General features: G+C 37.8%; 1 protein-coding gene across 1 annotated transcript in view; it reads left to right on the top strand.

The window, feature by feature from the left end:
• The window catches only part of srrm3 (serine/arginine repetitive matrix 3), a 94,073-nt gene extending 80,071 nt beyond the window's left edge, over window positions 1–14,002 (top strand). The window contains exons 11-14 of the mRNA XM_053618062.1: window positions 8,156–8,442; window positions 8,585–8,821; window positions 9,266–9,388; window positions 13,093–14,002. Of these exons, the coding sequence (XP_053474037.1) occupies window positions 8,156–8,442; window positions 8,585–8,821; window positions 9,266–9,388; window positions 13,093–13,360 (915 nt within the window). The 3' untranslated portion in view covers window positions 13,361–14,002. The remainder of the gene's footprint in view (window positions 1–8,155; window positions 8,443–8,584; window positions 8,822–9,265; window positions 9,389–13,092) is intronic.

Here is a 14,002-nt window from a genome sequence, read left to right as displayed (position 1 = left end):
AGGTGCAAGTGTGAAAATGGTCAGTGTATCTAAATTTCCACAATTTTACCACCAAAAACATTACTGTAAGCTTTACTGATACCTAAATTACTAGTCAGATTTCCTCATAATGATCTGCATGCATTCTTTTGAGAAGGTCTTATGTGCTGTCTCTTTCTCTTTTCACTTGCTTGCTTCATTCCTCTTTTCATTTCTGCCTCTATATAATTTAGGTGGTATCTTCCCACAAAAAAATAAATTCCCAAACTTTTCTGTCTTGTTTGTGTAAAAAGCACTCATATGCTTTGGATCGGGACCAAGTAGGTTAACAGGGTACGTGTATTAGTTTCTTCTTGTCAACACAGTTTGAACGCTCATGTTCTGAGTAACACAGTAGACCCCTTTTCTTCCAGACTGATCACAAACCTGAGAGCTGGTGTTTCAAAACGAGCTTGTTTTACTTGCTTCTTGTGGACTATCACTCTGACCTGCATGTTACCTTCTGGGTGGCAGCATCACCTCTGTTAAACTGTTTCTTCTCTGTTTTAGATGAAAAAAATATTTATATATACATTAAAGGGAAGTGTCGCAAGCTTGTGATTATTTACTTTACCCTTTATAATCTTTTAGCCAACTGGCTGTACATTGTAACATGTGGTGTCCAGTCGATTGGTTGAGAGTGATGTAACTGTTGAAGGAATATTCCAGCGTTTTTCTATCTAAACTTTATCTGCTACATCTGAAGTGTGTGTTTCATTAACATGGACCAGAAATTTGACACATTTCCCTGTACTGAGAAAAGAACAGAAAACCTATTTACAAACTGATTTATAATAGAATAATGTTGAACTGTGTCTATAAACATTTAAAACATGCAAGTGTATAGCTGCGTTTACATGGACAACAATAATCCACTCTTAATCCGATTAAGACCATACTCTAATTAAGAAACTACCATGTAAACAACAATTTTTACTTACCTTAATCTAATTAAGGTCATAATCGAAGTAAGCAATAATCTAATTAAGACAGGTGGAGTACTCCTGTTTTAGTCGCATTATGGACGTGTAGTAGTGACATGTAAACACCTTAATCACATTATGAACGTCGTGTGGGAGTTTTCACCGCATTTTGCAACAGGACACGATCACACACGGCAGTTTTAAGTTTTACAGCGAACAAGAGAGTTCGGCTGTGTCCCAAATCGCATACTTTCCTACTATAGGCCTGTAGTGGGGAAAAATACATGTATCTCGGCTACTATATAGACGGTAACTACGCGATTTGGGACACACCCACCGCTTCAAGCAGTTGTCTATTAGCACGTATAGCATGACAAATAATTAACTGCACTTAAAGCGTTCGTAAAAAAAATAAATAAAAACACCCAAAACTGTATACGGTACCATAACGAAGACAAACTGCATGTTGATATGTGAAATTCTGGAGGGACGTCGGACGGCGTGGTGCGGTGACGTAATGACGCGGGCTGTTAATCTAATTATGTTCTAAAACATGTAAAACTGGAACATGACAGGAGTATTCTAAAAGCGACTCATGTAAACACCTTAATCACATTATTATCTTACTCAGATTAAGGTCAATAATTAGATTACTGCTGTCCATGTAAATGTAGTCTATGGCACAAGTCTATCGTCATTACACTTTAAGATTAAATTACTTAGAATGAGATAAACATGAGGGAAATTCTCAAGTCTGAGTGTTACGTATGCTTTTTTGTGGTATATCCAGTGACGCTTACTATGATTAAATTGATCTATTTTGCACAGGAGCGTCGCAATTTATCATTGAAGTACCTTAATATGAGTTATTACTCCAAATAAAATAAATACCAGGCTTTTCCCCCAAAATAAAACAGCAGATGAGCCAGTCAACATATGAATCTGGGATCATTTGCACAGGTGGTTTGAACTGTCTGATATTAACTGACACTGCCTAGAAGCCCCGCCCCCTTCCCCCAGTCTTACAAGCTTTCAGGGTCCTCGGGACTAGCTGTGCATCCTTGCCTTCTATCATGGTAAACTGAGAATGTTTTGAGTTCATTAATGTGAAATAAATTCAACCAGTGTATGTTTGACTTAGCTAACATTAGACAAGTATATATTTAACATAAGGTAACTGTATTTATTGGGAATGTACCAAAAAAATTCATACAAAAATGGTAAAAAATGGCACTTTCCGTTTTAACCGAAAGAAAAAAAAGGATGAAAATTTTGACCTCAAAAGATTAAATAGGCCTACAATGAAATGGCAAATCTAACACTTTACACATAATGTTAACAGATAATTAGAAAGCGATTAAAAATCCTGTTTTTTGCCCTCCACAATTTCACCACCAAAAAAATTACTGTAAGTTTTAATGATACCTAAATTACTAGTCAGATTTCCTCATAATGATCTGCATGCATTCTTTTGAGAAGGTCTTATGTGCTGTAAAAGGGGTTTGTCAGCCCCAAGACATGTTCAAACACTTTGAGCAGCATTAACAGTGAAAATGTTGCCCATGTGGACGTTAGACAATTTGTAAAAGCATTATATCATAAATGAACTATTGTTTTTTTTTTTTAGTGTTTACTTCATATTACTGTAGACTCACCTAAAAATCCACCATCCAGCTGATTTTTCGTAATTGCCACTGCCAGCAAGCAGTTCCTGACTGCACAGCTGGTAATATTATTACAACGTTATGTACTCTCCTTAACCCTGAAATGATGGAAATGCTTCTTTTCCTGTCTTTTTTTTTTTTAAGGCTATTGGTTCTGGACGATTAAATCATTTATTTCAAATGTTTTAAATGATAAATCACCAGCAGAGAAAAACAACAAGAATATTGCACATGTGCATTCGTAAGTCTTGATGTATAAACATGTGGAACGGGTGAAGTTTTAAAAATGATGTTTTACTGAAGAATTTATTGGTAGTAATACTTTGCTTAGAGTGCCTATATAAGTGAACTTTAAACAGTTTGTATGTTCTTTTCTCAGCACAGGGAAACATGTCAAAATTCATCTCTGGTAATTACATGTACAGTACAGATGCAGTAGATGGCTATTAGGTTGGAAAACTCTGGAGTTTTCCTTAAATAGCAGCGAATTCGACACTTATTCGTAACTCATGGGAGGTCTCATATTACAAGCTAAAAATCATTGTTTGCAGATTCATTACCCATCCTTAATACTGAATTTCTTGCTCCACTACTTGATTTTACATTTTAGTAACTTCGGAAATGTACAGGGGTTTTCTTTCTGATGTTTTCTATATCTTAGTCTGTCTAAGAATAAATGGAAAACTTGGAACTAAATAGGACAACATTTTAGTGAAGGTGTTTCACTAAAGGGACCCAAGCCATTTACAATCATATATACACACACACTGTTTGTACATCCTAAATGTTCACTACAAATACTAAAAATAAGTCTTTCACTTTTCTGAAAAAGTGTGCAATTGCCGAGAGCAAAGAGAGTTCTTCCTGACCAACTTCCTTGGTGTACTAATACACAGTATTTCAAACAAGTCGGTAAAATGTGACTGGGGTCCCTTTTCAGTGTGCTGACTTTAGTTCTCCATCCTAGCACTCGACACCCCTCCACCTCCTCCTATCCATCCGTGGTGTGTGTGGCTCTCTTCTCTGTCGTCCTGACATGCTTTCTGCTCCATCGACCACAGTGTGCATGTTCATACCCTTCTCCAGTTCAGTTTGTACGATGGGTTTGATTTTGTCTCTTATTTTGACTGTAATTTAGATGCCCTAATTCTCTTAACCTTAATATGGCTGTACGTGTGTCCAAGCAAATAAGACAGATATTCATGTAGATTTCTGTTGTTTTCTCTTTTTTTTTGGGTGGTGGTTTGGAGTTTCATTCTCAATTATTTGTCAAATTTGATTTTGGCTTACATTTTGGTTGGGTTGGTCTACTTTTTAAGTTTGTGGACCAAGTAATTAGCTGGGATACTAAAAAGAACTCATTGTCTTTTTCCCATTTCGCTGCGGAGAATTTTCCTTTCTCCTTCCCCCTCCTCCTTTTTTCTTCCTTTCTCGTTCTGTCAATATTGCATACGTGTCTCTGATTGAAATGGAAGGTAGGTAACGCTCTGCCTACGCACGTGGTCTCTATGCAGATGAGAATGTGACAAGCACCCTAGCTTGACTGTTTCTCTCTCTTTCTTCTCATTTTATCTATGATGAAAAAAAAAAAACTTTGGCGGACTACTTTTCATTGTTTTTTTTTCTTCTTTTAGTTTTTCTTTCTTAGTAATATGTTCAGTATTATTTTACAGTATTTTCAACCTTGTTTTCCAACATGAAAATTTAGCTTTGCTCTATTGCTGAAGTCGTCAGTACACTACCCTCCCCTCCAGTCCATTTCTCGTCTCTCTGTTCTTCTTTCGTTTGACTAGAATGCATTCATGTCTGTGCCGCATCCTTTTTGTCTCTTGATGATATGGTACATTCGTCTTATGATTGTTTTACACATTTATGTTCCTTTTTTATTATTATTTCATTTTATTTCATTTTTCAAGCTGCAAAACTGAAACCTTTGCTTCAAAAGACAGAAGTTGATCATATAGTTGTGTGTGAATGTTGATTATTCTTTTAATTAGTTTTAAAAGCTCTAGATATTATAAAATCCTAAAAATGCATGATTTGTAGCCAAACAACAGATGTAGAGTTGAAGTTTTTTTGTCCTCATTCACTCCCGCCCGCACTACCACCAAATAAAGTGTCCTGCTGCGCTCACACCGGCAGCGATTTTTCACCTTGCTCTACTTAGGTCGCTAGAGGACATTCTTATCTTTTCTGCGATGGTTTTACTGGTGCGACATTCACAAAGCTAGCTACAGAATGTAAATAAAACCACCCATGTGACAACAAACAAATGTAAACAAATAAAAATCCTGCAGGGAAGAGCTTGTGTATAATATGCATCCATGTAGTTCATTACTGTCTACAAATGTTTGCTCTTTACAGTTTCTAACACCTATTTTATGGACTTAAAATGTTTGATGTACACAAATCAAATGGTGACACATCAAGCCCATAGCAGCACAGCAAGTATCACCACTGTGCTGTAAGTAGGAACAAAAATGTGGAAAAACAGACAGAGGAAAATATTCCACCTATTCATACAGTGCCCTCCACTAATATTGGCACCATTGGTAAATATGATCAAAGAAGGCTGTGAAAAATTGTCTTTATTGTTGAACCTTTTGACCGTTTGTTCAAAAAATTCACAAAAACACTTGAGCCTTCTCCTATAATGCCTGATGAGGTTGGAGAATACATGGCAAAGGATCTGAGACCACTCCTCCATACGGAATGGCTCCAGATCCTTCAAATTTCGAAGTCCATGCTGGTGGACTCTCCTCTTCAGTTCACCCCACAGGTTTCAGGAGACTTTGATGGCCATGGCAGGACCTTGATTTTGTGGTCAGTAAACCATTTTTGTGTTGATTTTGATGTATGTTTTAGATCATTGTCTTACTGGAAGAACCAACCATGGCCCATTTTAAGCTTTCTGGCAGAGGCAGTCAGGTGTTCATTTAATATCTGTTGATATTTGATAGTCCATGATGTCATGTATCCTAACAAAATTTTCAGGTCCTCTGGTAGAAAAACAGCCACAAAACATTAAAGAGCCTCCACCATATTTAACCATGGGCATGAGGTACTTTTCCATATGGCTACCTCTCTGTGTGCCAAAACCACCTCTGGTGTTTATTACCAAAAAGCTCTATTTTGGTTTCATCTGACCATAGAACCCGATCCCATTTGAAGTTCCAGTAGTGTCTGGCAAATTGAAGACGGTTGAGTTTGTTTTTGGATGCGAGTAGAGACTTTTTTTCTTGAAACCAAACAACTTGTGCTGATGGAGGTGACTTCGGATTGTAGTTTTGGAGACTTTCTGACCCCAAGACGCAACTAACTTCTGCAATTCTCCAGCTGTGATCCTTGGGAGATTTTTTTGGCCACTCGAACCATCCTCTTCACAGTGTGTTGAGATGATATAGACACACATGCTCTTACAGGTTGATTCATAACATTTTCAGTTGACTGGAACTTCTTAATTATTGCCCTGATGTTGGGCATTTTCAATTCCTTTGCTATATTTTTATAGCCACTTCACATTTTGTGGAGCTCAACAACCTTTTGCTTCTCATCACAACTATATTCCTTGGCTAACCCACTGTTATGAATGACTAAGGGAATTTGGCCTATGAGTTACCTCATATTTATACCCCTGTGAAACAGGAAGTCATGGTTGAACAATTTCCTGTCCCTAGTCACCCAAGTGTTCTAAAAAATATAAAATATCAATGGAAATATTCTTCAAATTCATTTTTCTCATATGAATTCATAGGGGTGCCAATCATTATTGCACACCAATATATAACAAAGATATATATATTTTTTTCATAAACCTGTGTTGTGTTTGCAATTGTTTGATATCCATGACAGCAGAGTATTGTTGTGATTCTTTTTTAAACAAAAGATCAAAAGGTTCAACAATGAGGAAAATTTTTCACAGCCTTCTTTGCTCATATTTACCAAGGGTGCCAATATTAGTGGAGGGCACGGTAGTAGCTAAAACACTTAACTTCAACCTTTTTTCTATGCCCCCTTCACCTCATTCTCCCCACCTACTTCACCTACTTCATGTCAGTCTGCCTCCTATTATATGTAGTTCACCAGTTTTCACTGCAAAGTAATGACTTCAGGCCACTTTGTCTCCTTGCCGTTGGTGTGAGTGTGGAGTAGTGGTGGTCAAAAATTGTGTAATTTTTATTAGTGGCATTGTATTCTTGCAAATAAAAATATTGAAATAGAGAATCTGCAATGAGCTCTGGCTCCAGGGTGGTAGGTCAGAAGTGTCAGGTTTTAATAGTAACGGGCCTAAATATTGTCCTTACAAGTCCTTACAACTGTTTATAAAAAAAGCTATGAAACTATGAAAGAGGCCAATTATGATGATATAGCCAAAAATAATGTCAAAGTGTCAAGTGGTTATTTTGAAAGTTTGTTCATTAAAAACATTGCATGTTCATTAAATCAATTGAATATCAGCTGATAGATTCCTTTTTCCCCCTTTTGATAGATTCATTTTACTCTTAGTGCCTATGCGTATATCAGAATCATTTGCTACTTGGAAAGCGAGTTGTTCTGAAAAGAGTGTCCAAGCCCATATTGTCATTTCTTTTCTTTAGTCCTAAATGATTATTATTATTATTATTATTATTATTATTATTATTATTATTATTATTATTATTTATTCTTTATTTCATTTGGTGTGTCTTTTTGTTTGAGTTTGATTTCATGTATTGTCTCATGCTCACTACCAGGGAAGGGTGTTGTGTCTTTTTCTCTTGCATTTTGTGAATCTAATGATGCACTTATGTTGCCCCACTTTTCCCTTCTCTTCATACCTTACCTACTAAAGGAGGGAATACCACTTTATTGGTAAGTGGATGTTAACCAAAAGGGAGTTAAAACAGAGTAGCCATTTAAAAAAAAGAAAAAAAAAAAGAAAAAAAAAGGAAATGGGTCGCTGTTCACATCTCAGCAATTGTCTGCAGGGAAAGCAATCCACAAGCAGAAATTTACTACTGAATAGAAGACCAATTGTTTTCTAATTCGAGTGACTCTATAATTGTGAATCTTTAATTTTGTTCCTTCCATTTCTGTGATGTTCTGTCAAGTTGTCTGATTTATTTTTGTTTTTATTTTCCACTTTTTCCGTTTGTAGCCATTTCTTTAAAAAAAAGAAAAGAAAAAAAAGACAAAGTCCTCCTTTTCCACTCAGCTCTTTGGTCTCTTTCGCTCTCTCTTTTTACTCTCTGTTCTCCCGATCTTGATTTGTTTCACAATTTTCACATATTTTCCCTTCTTTCCTCTTCTTTTCTTTCGGGATTATAATTTCCAGCTCATTATGGTTTTGCATGCCAAGTATTGCATGCGCTGCACCATAGAGGACTGTCTATAAGCCATATCAAGAAAACTCCTAGCTCTTTTCTTTTAGATATTTGCCCTTTTTTTTTGGCAAGTACACCATCGCACTCACCCAAGTGAAAAAGATTCTAATTTCTGTGTATTTGTGTCATTTTTTCCCCTTTTTTTCTTTTTTTAAAAACATTTTTTTTGGTTATTATACATCTACAGAAGCTACGGTCATTGGCTTCATCCTCACCGAGTGAAGTGCAGAGGCAGACGTCGCCTAATGTAAGAGAAGCAAAGAGCCACAGCGCCCTCTGTAGGAGCCCTGGTCGACAGCAGACACATGCCCAGATGGGAGAGGCAGGAAAGGGAGAAGAGAGGCAGCAGCGGGGTGGCAAGCTGTCCTCTGAGTCATCAGGAAAACGGGCAGGACGGAGCTGCCACTCTCCTGCCCATAGCAGTGACTCCCAACTCGATCTCCAGTCTAAAGCCAAGGGCACACATGTGAAGAAGTGAGACTTAGTTAATTGTTGCTGTGGCCATCATCTATCCATTTCTAAATAGATCAGGATGTGACTTTTGGTACACTTACCCAGGTCATTTTATAATCAAGATGGCTGCACCAACATTTTTTTCCATTGTATTTCTTTGCAGAGCAAAAGGGTCTCATTCATCTAAGAGGCACCATCATGGTAGGGCCGTGAACCGACAGCGCAGTGTGTCAGCGTCACCAAATCCACACCGGCGCACGTCGGGCCGCAAAAAGAGCAAATCAAGCCTACAGCAACGAAGCAGCTCGTGGAGCAGTGTCCGATCTTCTTCACGCTCCAAATCAAGAGAGCACACGCAAAGCAAGACCAAGTCTCCACATACTCGGCAGAACAACTCTAGGTGAGTTCTAATAACTTTATGCCTCATTACTCACAGTCATTTTTAAACAGTGTATCTGTGTACCTTAAAGCCTATACTTACATCACATCTCACAAATTCACAAGCAGACAAAAGATCCATACAAAGATCAACTCTTGAGTTTCAAGTGGTGTTGTACTAATCAATGACACGTGCCCATGAGTGCCCAGGACAGGTCCATACAACCTCAGAAGCAATCTTCCTATTTTCAAGTGTATATATAAAATTCAGGATTCAAATTTAAAGAACCGTACTGTACTGTACTGCACTTCTCCTTTGCAAGAAGTAGTTTTGTATTAAAAAAGAACAGATATTTTGAATAGTCTTCAAAATATCTTCTTTTTTTTTTCATTTGGAGACATACCCATGTCAAGGGAATGTAGACATCATCACTTTAATCATCACCTCTTCTCTGTGCTCATATAGAGAGAGGGACAGTCCTCACTACTCTGATGCCGAGAGAGCTCGCCGACGCTCCCGCAGTTATTCTCCCATTCGTAAGAGAAGGAGAGACTCGCCCAGCTTTATGGAGGCTCGCAGAATCACCAGGTACATCCTGTTCCTGATCAGCCTATAGCAGTTGTATTCCAGCAAACTACAGGGGACAAAACACCTTCCTGTTTCATGTAATTTCTATTTATTCTGATGATTTGACCCTAACTGAAAATGTTTTTCTATCTAAACAAAACCTTCAATTTGCTTCATTCAACTGACTGATTGAAAGAGATTGAATTTCTGTGTAAATTCTGTTTTGCTTCCAAACACATGGTTTTAAGGTGATGAAGTCCTTTTTCTTTGATCCTCTCAGGTAATATCAATTGACTTTTGCTGCTATCACTGACAAAGTATTTTTTATTATTATCTGTGGTAAAGTATCTTTGTGAGCAAGCTATGACATTGAAATGATTCAAATTACTTCACAAATTGGACCATTTAAACAATAAAGATATTGCTAGCTAGTCAACTAAGCCCTGATTACCTAGTGCTTCTGAGTTGCTAAATACCTAGCTTACTTATCAAATTCAATTTGATATTAAATAGTGCTGGTTATTGCATTTCACTCCAGGTTTGTCAGAATAACAGTCAGAACATAAAGTCCTACTGAACCCACAACTATTTTAATCTTTAATTTCTCAGTTTCTCAGACTTTCTCAGTACTGTCAGACTTTTAGCTGCAGAACCTGCATGTTAACCTAGCTAGGTAGCTAATTTAGCTTAGGTTGGTGATTAACAAAAGCGATTTGATTGTTTTGTTTGATATACACTGCGAGAACATATAATTACAATACATACCAAGACTTAAATACTGAGTTCCTACTTGTGTCAACTTTTGACAAATATGAGCTAGTTTACTAGCAGTTGACTAGCTAGCTGTTACATATAGCAGGAGAATGTGGGAGCAAATAGCAAATCTATATATATAGATCCTGGAATTAGGTGTGGAGAGTTTTGTAGGCCATTTTAGTACTTTCTTGGACATGAAATCACATTAAACAAATTATTATTCAGTATAAATAATTTTATTTTCTTCAGCCCAGGATTGTTGGATGGCAGCATATAATTGTTAGTCTGGATTTAAACTGATCAAAGACAGAATAAAATCCTCCAAAAGGGTGCCCTACAAAGGGGTTTCTATAATCCATATTCTTTTCCCTAACAAGATGTTAAGACAACAGCTGCTGGTACGAGTTTCCTAATGGAAAACCTTGTGATTGTATTATCATGTGCACATATAGTGACATCTAGTGGCCACTCTGTGTACTACCGGCTTTCCGGTCATATAGTAAAAAAAATTACATATAGAAAAACAAAACAAAACAAAACATTGCTCTGCTGTGCTTTCCATACTGTGTTGAAATTAATTTACCCAATTTCAAATAATTCCAATGCTTTTTGCTCAGTCTTTCATCAAGGTGTAAAACCTGTCCCTGGTAAAACAGCACCTACACACCTGCAATATGTCCATGCTGAGATTTGTTGCCTGTGTTCCTGGATCAGCACAGCTGAATCAAGCGAGCTCACACTTTCACTCCTGTACAAAGGTGTTCAGAAGACCTCGGGCATCGGAACGTGGAGGCAGAGTTACCGTGGTAACTGTTGCCGAGCAGCAGGACTCTCCTAGGCCTCGTCTCCTTGTGAACCTGTTTGGTGAAGCAGCGGCACACAGACAATGTCATTACAGTACAAAAATCAACATCCCAACCCTGTCTTTCTCTCTCTAATCTAAGCTACTACAGTGGTTACTGGCATCTGATGTATACTAACGTTACAACATGCTTAACTGATAAAGGTGAAGTTAAGAGGTTTTGAAATTTAAATCTACATGCATACATACATCTAGTGATGAGTATATGTATGATAATCAAACTAAAATTGACCAAAATATAAAGTAACACAAATCAATAAACAGTCTGTAGAAATGTGTTTAAAAACCTTCAATTAGTATATGTATGATAATCTTGAAGGATTACCATTCTGTTGAAACCTCTTGATAAACCCTGTCTGTTTCCCACTCACTTCAATTAAAGATTTAATATTTCTGTATCGGTACCAGCTAACAGCTCTTTGCTTGGCAGCAACACAAGTGGTGTGGGTGCTTCGAGGTGACCTACAGTGTGTATATGCGTGTGTGGATATGGTTACGTGTGTGAATGTACAGTATTAACAAATTATGCATTTCTTTCTGTCTCTTTGAATAACTAGTGCCATCTAGGGGGCGAATGCATTAACCCTGATTAACACACGCAGCCACTCAATCTTTTTATTCTAATCACAGCATTCTGGCTCCCTCTGACAGCATTATCTAAAACCATTATCTCTGATTCTTTCACAAATAAAGTACATATGAAATTTTATTTTGTATAAAATTGTCTCTAATGTTTGTGTAGTGACACATAAACTATACATGCAACTATAATATAATTACTATGGCTATATGCCTTTTTGCAGAGGGATTAAAATAGTATGATACCATTTTTGAAAGGAACCTCCAATGTCAGTGCTTTGTAACAGTCAGAGGTGTATACTCTGATCAGCCATAATATTAAAACCACTGACAGGTGATGTGAACGTTGATTAGCTCGTTACAATGACACCTGTCAAGTGTTGGGTATATTAGGCAGCAAGCGAACAATCAGTTCTCGAAGTTGATGTGTTGGAAGCAGGAAAAATGGGTAAGTGTTCGGATCTGAGTGACTTTGACAAAGGCCAAATTGTGATGGCTAGACAACGGGTCAGAGCATCTCCAAAACAGCAGGTCTTGTGGGTGGTTCCCGGTATGCAGTGGTTAGTACCTACCAAAAGATGTCCAAGGAAAGAAAACCTGTGAACGGGTGACAGGGTCATGGTCAGCCAAGGCTCATTAATGTGTATAGGGAGTGAAGACTAGCCCATCTGGTCCAGTCCCACAGAAGTGCTACTGTAGCACAAATTACTCAAACAGTTAATGCTGGCTGTGATAGAAAGGTGTCAGAACACACAATGCATCCCAGTTTACTGTTTTTGGGGCTGCTTAGCTGCAGACCGGTCAGAGTGCCCATGTGACCTCTGTCCACTGCCGAGAACGCCTACAGTGGGCACATGAGCATCAGAACTGGACCCTGGAACAATGGAAGAAAGTGACCTTGCCCCCTTGATAAACAAGGTGGACCTACACATTATTAGGCAGGTGGTGTTAATGTTATGGCTGATCAGTGTATAATTACTGTATAATTATTAATTCTGTCACACACACGCCCAATAATATCAGCAGTACCTTAATCATTTAGATAATTACCAGTTTATTCCAATGTACAGTTGCAGAGTGCAGAGTTTCAATCCTTTAGTGTGTTTGGTATCACAGATATGCCTTTATCACAAGTAATAAAAATGGCCAAATATTATACATTACGATATAAATAGTAAATGAACCCACCCACGCTTTGCCTTTATCACTGGCTCCAACGTTTTTCGTATCCTCTAACCAGCTTTTCTGAGAAAATCACACATTCCATTTGTAACTTTCTGGAATTCTGTTTATTTGACACATTACTTCTGTAGTCCATCTATAAAACTGCATATCTTCAGTAGTTACATTATAGTTGCATATATAGTTCATGCCTATGGTATTAGAGACATTTACTATAATGTGGGACTACAAATTCATATATATATATATATATATATATATATATATATATATATATATATATATATATATACACACACACATATATATAAAGTGTCTAACACTTAATGTTTCTCTCTCTCTGTAGTGCACGCAAGAGGCCGATACCATACTACAGGCCTAGTCCGTCTTCCTCCAGCTCTCTGAGCAGCTATAGTAGTTCCAGCCGAAGCCGGAGCCGGAGCTACGACAGCTACAGCAGCTACAGCCGGAGCAGGAGCAGAAATCGGAGCAAAAGCAGGAGTAAAAGTCGGGGCAGGAGCAGGGGCAGGAGCAGGAGCAGCAGTCAGTCCCGAAGTCCCAGTCAGGCACACAGCTACTACAGTCACAGCAGCTATGAGAGCCCTGGCTTCTGACCAGTGATGGCTACAGGAACAGATAGATTAAAGGATGGATTGAAAAATCAAAGAAATGAACAATTCAAAACACTTCACACTACCTTTCCTCGTATCTGTGGTAAATAAGTAATTATTATAACTAAAAAGGTATTACCATAGCCAAGATGGCTGTGAAGACATTATGGAAGATTTCTTATATCTTCTATAAGAAAAGGTGACAAAAATCTAAAGATTATTAAACCCCAGAAATTGCAGCACATCAGATTAGATGATGATTATGTGACACAGATTCAGGTAATACATGTAATCCAAAATAACGTGGAGAAAATTAAAACACACACAATTTCGCAAAGCACCTAAAAAACAAGAGCAAAGGAACCTATCAAACATCTGTGTACGATATGGTGTTACAAACAAAACAGGATCATATACGGACACCAAAAAGCCAGGAGAACAAAACGAATTAAAGCACTTTTATGGCCTGAAATTCTTCCAAGTTGCGAAAATAATCACAACAAGGGACGGTAGAAGGGAAAAGATGTGCATAGAAGGAAGAAGAAGCACCCAGCTGGGATGAATGTAATCCAACAGGAGTCAAAGGCGACTCGATGGACACTGGACACACTCTGTAATATTCTTCCCCAACCCCTTCCAAAGACT

The sequence above is a fragment of the Ictalurus furcatus genome, chromosome 28 (assembly GCF_023375685.1).
Source record: "Ictalurus furcatus strain D&B chromosome 28, Billie_1.0, whole genome shotgun sequence".
Lineage (NCBI taxonomy): Eukaryota > Metazoa > Chordata > Actinopteri > Siluriformes > Ictaluridae > Ictalurus > Ictalurus furcatus.
The sequence above is the reverse complement of the archived record's forward strand: the minus strand, read 5'-3'. Positions and strand labels throughout refer to the sequence as shown.